Genomic DNA, 8,542 nt, shown 5'->3' with positions numbered 1-8,542 from the left:
ACGAGGGGAGAAGAGACACCTGAGGCTGGCCAACGCAGCGCTGCACGAGGGGAGAAGAGACACCTGAGGCTGGCCAACGCAGCAGGAAGAGATAGAGTTGGTGAATGGATAGTTGGATACCTGCTGTGAAGAGCCAAGAAGCCATACAATAGCACAATGTTTGTTCTTCGTTATGGCTGGCTGTGGTTAGCCTGGAATTCTCCAAAATGATATGCTCTGTTTCAACATATAGCAAAGTGAAACCGTGGTGAAATAGAGCACATCAATCTGGATTCCAGGCTAGGCAGTGGTTGGAGTTATAAGACCAAAGAATGTATGTTTTAAAGAATGACAGGGACAACCACAAAATAACACCAAAGAACATACCCCAACAAATGTGTTGTTATTTTTTATTTATTTTGACACACGTAGACTCTTTATTGAGTAAATAATAAGACACATGCAAGAGTGAAGTCTGACTGTGCTGTGACCTCACAATGATATCAAACAATATGTAGTAATCCATGGCAAAGAGGTGAAAGTGGGACTAAAAGGGAGGAAAGAGAGAGAAAAAAGGCGATGGAGAGGAGGATCATGATGAGGGCAATCTTCTCCTGTAGGGGGCATCTCTCTCTCCTTCCTCACATTGGCATGCCATCATTATTGCAAAGCACCCTGGGAAGGAATGAAAATGCAAGCAATGTCAATGGTCATTAATTCTCACAGTTGTATTATTTCTCTTCATTCTCTTTTAGATAATCATTAGTACCATGTCAACATGTTCCAACAAGACTGTTTAGATTAGGTACATACCATTATGTAAATAAGATGTTGCACGTATGCACTCTAAACTACTGTTAGGGACAATAGTATATTAAAGAGATGTTTTATTTTAGGGTAGCCTATGGGTCACCCTGGGACTAGTAATGTTATTAGCCTTTTATACATCAATAGCTGTATCAATACCTCTCTTCTCATCACTGACCTAGGTTCAGTCGTCATCGTCATCATCCTCAGGGACGAAGATGTCATGCTCCTCAAGTAGAGCCGCAAAGTTCTTGCTGATCAGCGTTCCCACGTACAGGAAGGGAATCACGACAGCGGTCATGCGGATAAGGCCGAAGGATATCTGGGTGATAGGGGCGAAGGAAAGAAAGAATATCTACAATCTGAAAAAAGGTTACTACATTAACTAAAAAAGGTTACTACATTAACTAAAACCGCTAACATCATAACATGACCACATCAAGCATCATACACAGTATATGGTTCAAAGCCTCAGATAAGAGAAAATGGGATTTTTCAGAATGCATAAATCCTCAACAAATTCCTTGATTCACATAATAAATGCAGAGGCTCAGGGTGCCATACTCATAATACAATAAATTATGGATCTGAAATGTTTTATTTCCCACAAACAGGCTAATTCAATTGATATGGACTTTGACCTAAAAATGGACACTCCAATACCCCATGGTATTTCTAGTTGTGTTCATATGTTACACTGGTATATTCTGTGTAAGCCAATACTTTATTACATAAAACATTTACATATTAGCTTTATGGTATAATTTTTCGACGAAAAGTGGCTAAAATAATGACAATTACTTCCGTAGAAAACATACACAAGTTCATTGGCTCCCGCAGTTGTCTCTCCAAATTCCTTAATATGTGATTGGCAAAGACTGCTGTCAATCTGCTCCAAGAGTTAGGAACCTCCCACATTATGTGTAGTGTTACCCAGCCTGCTTACTAACCAACTTGACCATGCATGAAAACTCACTTTATCCGGCTTTGGTTGAACACCGCCATTTGCTGTTGATACCGCATTTCGACATTGGTTCAGTCTCGTCGTGTTAGACGGTTTCAAGACGATGTTACGGCTTACTACCCCCGTATTCCTCGATACGAGGTTACGTGAGAGCCGCAGGACAGCTGTCGCCATTTTTCCAGTTTGGGGTGGGCGGGACAGCAATGTTATGGGTGGGTTCAGGACTTATGTCTATCCGTGGTGTTGGCCGAATGCCAAATGCATTTTATGACGACAGCAAAGATTAGACAATAAGATATTAATAAATGCATGAAATGCACAATGTATGAATAGAATGTATAGAATGGATAATTCCAGACTTGTTGTATTATGTGCTTCTCACACACTGTCCTTGCCTATAGAATCCAGTTTAGGCCTATGTGCATTCATATCCCGTCTATGCTACAATTTCATTGCGCGTGTACTTGTACTCAGTTGTACTTGCGTTACGTGCGCTAATATTGACTAACATTTATTATAGCGCTTCTTTCTTGAAAAAAAATAGAAATGCGTACGATATCTGACGACACAGCGATCAAATGACGTTTGTGCCATTCAGCCCAACCAGTGCGCGAGGACTGCAGCATTTTGTGCTGTTCAACCAACCAGCATTTCCTTCGAGGCAGAGCGCGCTCGGAAAGAGGAGGAAGTCGAAAAATAAAGGACACCAAATTAATAAATACGTTAGAATATGTCTATGATATTTACAGTCTAACAAGGGACTGTGGTTGGTCTCACAACTACCTAAAAACCTTCGGGTTTACCTCAATTATCCGAATTTGAAATTACACTACCCGCCACTCAGCATACTGTCCCCTCGCCATACTTCGAGTTGAGAGACGAACGGGGACGAGAAACATTTCGGAATAGGCTTAGCTACCTAATATTTACATTGTAAATTGGTATTACAAACTTGATAATTATAAACGTTAAGGTGGTGGAAGGTCTCAAGAAAATGTTTTAGCGAGCTAGTTTGTTTCAAACTATTTGTGACGAGAACTTGAGGTTCTCTGAGAAAAGTTGTTCGACGTCCACGAGCCGTCAGAGGCCTGTGGTAGAGGCTGCACGCAGCAGACACCATCGGCTTGCAGTGTCGTGGACATAAACAAGAAACATGTCGGCTCAAGCGCAAATGCGAGCGATGTTGGACCAGTTGATGGGCACAAGTAGAGATGGTGAGTTAACGACAAGCTACGCTGTTTCAGTGTCGCTCGATGTTTCAGAGGAAATGTGTTTAACTAGTTGTTATCATGCTAGCTGACGTTAGCTAGCTAAGCTACCTTAGCCTGGGGACAAATGGCTGAATGCTAACGACGGCTAACTACTTGTTGTGTTCACAGTAAAGTAAACACAAGGAACATTCCGTTTCAAACCTTGTCACATTGTTGATGTTTGCTAGCTGGGATATTGTTGGCCCACGAGATGCTACTGACTGGCTACACCTAACGTTGGACAGAACTAGATTAGCTTGCTAAAGTTAAACTAGCTTTGGTTTCAGGAATGAATGATCCACATGGGCATATGCACCCACCGTAATCACAATTTTGGATAATAGGAAGGTGGTGTCTGGTATGCACACAGCTATTGCTTCTTGCGATTGACATGACATTGCTCTGCTCACTAACTCTCTCCCCTTGTCTGATGTATTTTCTTGTAGGGGACACCATGCGCCAGAGAATCAAATTTACAGATGAGCGGGTCTGCAAGAGTCATTTGCTGGACTCCTGTCCTCACGATATTCTCTCCGGCACTGTGAGTACATGCCATCTTACTTAGTCCAGGGGATCCCAAACTTTTGTGGCCCGTGACCATATTTTGACATATACATTTGTAAATCTTTGGGGCTTAGACAGTCTATTACAAATCAGTATATCAATCTGAAGAAAGTATGGTTTGAAGTATTGGAAAGTTCAGAAGATCATCAGGCAATAGTTTTGTATGCTCTTCTGTGTAGAAAAGAACATCATTGATTTAGTGCCTGGTCTTGTCCACTCTGTTCTATTGTGTCGTGCCATTGTAGAGAAAAAAAAGAAGCGCACATGTTCCCGAGAGTCTTATCTTTCAGTGATGGGATCATAATATTTTGTAGCTTAAATGGTTCTAAAGATAGATCCACATTTTGTAGGAAGAAAACAGAAACCGCTGTTTATTACAATCACATCTAGCGGCTATGGAGTCTACTAACGTAACCCCGGTTCTATGAACCAAGCACAATGTATTTATTGTATTTCGGAGTTCTCTCGTGACCCCATTTTTCAATCAGATAACCCCCAGTTTGTGAAACACTGTCTTTGTCACAATGGTTGTGTGTAGTAGTGTTTATAGAACACAATGTCAATTGCACTCCTGAGTACAGGACTTGTAGGTACAGCTTTGAGTGAATGATTTAATGGATGTTTCTTGTCGTCGTATAGAGAATGGACCTGGGAGAGTGTGTGAAGGTCCACGACCTGGCCCTCAGGGCTGACTTCGAGATCGCATCCAAGCAACAGGAGTACTTCTTTGAGCTTGATGTGAGTCATGTTGGACTGTCACGTACCTAGTATTCATGTTTATCACACACGTTTCCTCTGCATGCAAACTCCATGTGATCTGTTGATCAATGGATTGTCTCTTTCTCTCCCTCTTTTTCTTTTCTTCTGTTTTGTCTCCATGTAATATCTATTGATGCTTTTTCTCTAATCTGGCGACTTTAAACGCTCCTCGCCATCCCCTGTCACCACAGGCTGCTGAACACCTTCAGTCGTTCATCGGTGACTGTGACCGCAGGACTGAGCTAGCAAAAAAGAGACTGGCTGAGACGCAGGATGAGATCAGTGCTGAGGTTGCCGCCAAGGTGACTGACCCTTGTTGTTTGTCTTACTTAGATAGTTCCCCACATGTTCATTAGGTGAATTGACACTATAGTTGGAATCCAATTCCATGGTATTTGTTGTTGTTCTGGTTTTTCTAGATGAATGTATCTGATTAATTTCAGAAAATGACATTTCAACCGTGTATAAGAAACTGTAATTAAAATGAGATTCTTGTTGCTCTGGTTGTCACCTTGTCATAATTCTAACCCTTTCTCTCTGGTATCAACAGGCTGAGCGGGTCCACGAGCTGAACGAGGAGATCGGTAAGCTGCTGGCTCGGGCAGAGCAGCTGGGGGGCGAGGGCAATGTGGAAGAGGCACAGGAGGTCCTGGAGAAGGTGGAGAAGACTCGCGCAATGAAGAAGGAGGCAGAGGTCAGTTGGCAGGGGGTCAAGGATGGTTGTGGTCACAACCAATCATCGGAGCTAGGAATTGTACTGTGATTAAATAAAGATGAACTTGTTAAATTTTTTTTTATATATGGGTATTTGTATGTATATACAAACCTGTTTCAGCAAGGCCTCTTAGATGTTTAACAGCCAGGTATAAGATGAATTTCACATGTGCACTCAAAATATATCCCAAAAGTCAGTCAATATCAGTCATTTGAAAGTGGGTCAGGCATGTGTACTATGTCCTAATTAAAGTTAGTCTTCAACACCGCAACATACGCACTAAGAACTTTGCAGTGTCCTAGTTCTAACGTCAGTCTGGTTTACTGTTGCTTTCTCCCAGGACGTATACAGGAACTCGATGCCGGCATCCAGCTTCCAGCAGCAGAAGCTCCGGGTGTGCGAGGTGTGCTCCGCCTACCTAGGTCTCCATGACAATGACCGCCGCCTGGCTGACCACTTCGGAGGCAAACTGCATCTGGGATTCATTGAGATCCGGGAGAAGCTGGACAGGCTACGGGTGAGACACACACCATATATCAGTAGTCAGAACCTAGTAGGATATCACTAGTTATGTAGACCCAGGGGCGGCAGGGTAGCCTAGTGGTTAGAGCGTTGGACTAGTAACCGGAACCCCCAAGCTGACAAGGTACAAATCTGTCGTTCTGCCCCTGAACAGGCAGTTAACCCACTGTTCCTAGGCCGTCATTGAAAATAAGAATTTGTTCTTAACTGACCTGCCTGGTTAAATAAAGGTAAATAAATTACCTTGCTTTTCAGGAAGTGTAAAACCTGAGCTGTCTGAGCACAGTTGTTGTGATGGATTTGTGTACTTAGTTACATGTTTTGTTTTTTCCTGCTACAGAAAGCTGTTATGGATAAGCAAGAAGGAATGCGACTGAGAAGAAGGGAGGAAAAGGAGGAAGAGAGAGCAAAGGAGTGGGAGCTGGAGCGAGAACGAGAACGAGAGAGGGAAAAGGAGAGGGAGCGCGAAACTGAACGTGTACGGGAGAGGGAGAGAGAAAGAGAGAGGGGGGAGAGAGATCGCCGGAGGTGAGCTAAGTCTGACTTGTTCCCACCAGTTCAGACATCAAATAAATACTTCAAAATGCTTGTTCTCTTGTATTTTAACAATCCACTGATGTATTTTTTCACAGGACAAGATCAAGAAGCGGTGAACGATACAGGGAGGGAGGCAGCTCATCCTCCCATCGCTCGAGACGACACCGCTCCTCTCGTCCCAGGGAGGAGGGAGGAGGAGAGCGGGACAGGGAACGGGAGCGTAAGCATAGACACAAAGACGGGCATCGCTCGCGCTCCCACTCTCACAGGAGCAAGAGGAAGAGGTGAGGCCCAAACAGACAGACAGGAACCCTGATGTGATGCTTAGAAAATGGCAGCTAGCCCTTATGTCACTAAAATCAAGCACCAACTAGAACTAGAACGAAATCAGGAGGTACTACTACCTTTTTTATATTACCAGGTTGCCTGAACAAGAAAAACTTGGATGTTTTCTTTCCGTTGCAAAATGTTTTTCTACGTACCTTGTGCCCTAATGAACACGACCCACATAGCCCTTATGTCACTATAATCAGGCAGCAACTAGATTAAAACAGGGAAGTACAATTACCTTTTTTATTTTACCAGGTTGCCTGGTTTTGCCAGTTTATACATTGTAAAATGTTTTGCTATACTGTGCCCTAATGAATACGAACCAGCTCTTTCCAAACAGTTTGTCTGGGTTTCATTTTGTTTGTCTATCATCGGGTGCTTGATCTTTTACCAATTCTTGATCTGTTTCCTTCTACCCAGGTCTTCCAGGGACAGATCCTCACACACCCGAGACAGAGAACCACGCTCACCATCTCAGCGCTCTCCGTCAGGGCGTTCACCCTCAGGGCGCTCCTCTTCCCAGGAGAGATGGAGGGAGAGCGGAGGAGAGGGCCCACCCCACTCCCGGGAGCAAGACGACGGGCCCGAGCCCATGATGAGGGAAGACCGGGAGAGATCAACCTCTCCAGAGATGATGGCCAGGGGGAGAGAAAGAGAGATCTCTGTCGCTAGAGAGGGATAGACGTTCCAGCTCAGATGGAGAGAGGGAGTCGGGGGAGATATGATACAGAGGGGGACATCCGAGGTCATGTTAGAGCAGGGGGGGTTTAGAAAGATGGCGCAACAGCCCATTCTAATGGGCTCCTCACCCCTTCACCTGAGCCATAACCCTTAGATGTTTGCAGATCTATAAGATGGAAGCAATATGGTGGAAGCTACACTGCTTATACCTATCCAGACCTTTCACATCCGCAATCATCAAAGGTTTATGGCCAGGTGGGAGGGAGTGAATTGGGACTGGCTGGAAGGGTCTAGGAGGGTGGTGAGTGAGTGTGTGTTCATTCATGTTGAAGTGCGACATAAATTGGGCGGAGAGGAAAAATTGGGACAAGGAAATCAGGACGGGAGCATGCAAAGATAGTTGGTGGAGCTTTCGATTGGGATGAATGGGAAAGATCTTGAACGAAAGGAAGGAGGTTGGACTGGGAGCAACACTTTATTTCATGTAATAATTGGATATTGGGACGGGGTTAGTAGAGGGAGATGGATGTTCTACCCATTTAAACATTATTTTATTTTAGAAATGCTTTTTTTATTTTTATTATCATTATGATTGACAATGTTGATGCTGTTGTCATTTTCTGGGTTCCAACTTGGATCCAAAGATCGGTTTCATATGGGGGAGCGCGTATAGTGTGTACAACTTAGCTTTATACACAAACAGTGATGAACAACCACATCTTTGAAAGATAAACATACTTGAGACTACCACAACTCTTCACACTAATATGGACATGTCAAATTCAATATCGTTTACAACGTACACAAGCAATTTACATACTCAGAAACCCATGAATAGATGCATACATTTCAGCAGAAACCCATGGTCAGACACACACACACAGTCCTTTTGCTGTGAGTCAAGGTGGATGTTTGGGGGATCTACCTTGCTGTGCCATCTACTACAAAGTTAATAAAAGTCCTGCTTCCATTGTGACTCATGTTTCTTGTCCATTCTTAATGTTGGAATCCTTAGTTGAAACAACAAAGCAGACACCCTGCCTGTGTTTTGGTACAAAACTGAGGGATGGGCCTGGAGAACTGTAACCTTTCAAATTCATAGCTATGTTTGACTGGACTTACCATGATATAAAAAATTATGTTAACCATGTTTTGAGGTTATATAGTGTTTAAGATTTTGTTTATTAACATTGGAGTATAACAAGCTTAAACTTGCTCATGAGGCATTTATACATTACATTCAAGAATCAATGGGTATATCATTCATTTATAAGTTCAAAAATGGATGTAGCAACTATGGCTTCTAGCTTTAATTGACTGTTTATCAAAGAAATATCCGAATTATTCTGCAAAGTGGAGGTAGCAGCAGGATTACATTTGTGTAGTTACACTTTTTAGACAGTAGATTGCAGTCGTGCTCCGTAAGAAAATGGC

General features: G+C 43.2%; 2 protein-coding genes across 3 annotated transcripts; one reads left to right on the top strand and one right to left on the bottom strand.

Annotated features, from left to right (window-relative positions):
• Positions 1–375: 375 nt before the first annotated feature.
• Positions 376–1,963, bottom strand: smdt1b (single-pass membrane protein with aspartate-rich tail 1b). 2 transcript variants are annotated; one of them, XM_064952595.1, is made up of 3 exons: positions 1,763–1,963; positions 946–1,108; positions 376–654 (listed from the first exon to the last, which is right to left on the bottom strand). In XM_064952595.1, the coding sequence occupies exons 1-2, from the start codon at positions 1,922–1,924 to the stop codon at positions 971–973; spliced, it is 300 nt and encodes a 99-aa protein (XP_064808667.1). In that variant the 5' UTR covers positions 1,925–1,963; the 3' UTR covers positions 376–654; positions 946–970. The 2 variants fall into 2 exon arrangements, with proteins under 2 accessions (XP_064808667.1, XP_064808658.1); XM_064952586.1 differs by having other exon boundaries at positions 965–1,108.
• Positions 1,964–2,358: 395 nt separating this feature from the next.
• On the top strand, positions 2,359–8,084 carry LOC135524766 (putative RNA-binding protein Luc7-like 2). Its single transcript, XM_064952574.1, has 9 exons — positions 2,359–2,964; positions 3,447–3,541; positions 4,204–4,302; positions 4,515–4,625; positions 4,874–5,017; positions 5,379–5,555; positions 5,901–6,088; positions 6,193–6,381; positions 6,848–8,084. Exons 1-9 carry the CDS (start codon positions 2,904–2,906, stop codon positions 7,107–7,109), a joined length of 1,326 nt encoding a protein of 441 aa, XP_064808646.1. The 5' UTR covers positions 2,359–2,903; the 3' UTR covers positions 7,110–8,084.
• Positions 8,085–8,542: the final 458 nt, after the last annotated feature.

This window comes from Oncorhynchus masou, chromosome 4, assembly GCF_036934945.1.
Source record: "Oncorhynchus masou masou isolate Uvic2021 chromosome 4, UVic_Omas_1.1, whole genome shotgun sequence".
Taxonomy (NCBI): Eukaryota; Metazoa; Chordata; class Actinopteri; order Salmoniformes; family Salmonidae; genus Oncorhynchus; species Oncorhynchus masou.
This window is presented reverse-complemented; position numbering and strand designations above follow the sequence as displayed.

Excerpts from the sequence above, each read along its gene's own strand:
- LOC135524766 (XM_064952574.1), top strand. The coding sequence starts at position 2,904 with ATGTCGGCTCAAGCGCAAATGCGAGCGATGTTGGACCAGTTGATGGGC. Across the intron at positions 5,018-5,378 it reads CAATGAAGAAGGAGGCAGAG|GACGTATACAGGAACTCGAT; the intron begins GTCAGTTGGCAG and ends GCTTTCTCCCAG. Across the intron at positions 5,556-5,900 it reads AGAAGCTGGACAGGCTACGG|AAAGCTGTTATGGATAAGCA; the intron begins GTGAGACACACA and ends TTCCTGCTACAG.
- smdt1b (XM_064952595.1), bottom strand. The coding sequence starts at position 1,924 with ATGGCGACAGCTGTCCTGCGGCTCTCACGTAACCTCGTATCGAGGAAT. Across the intron at positions 1,109-1,762 it reads TTCAACCAAAGCCGGATAAA|ATATCCTTCGGCCTTATCCG; the intron begins GTGAGTTTTCAT and ends CCTATCACCCAG.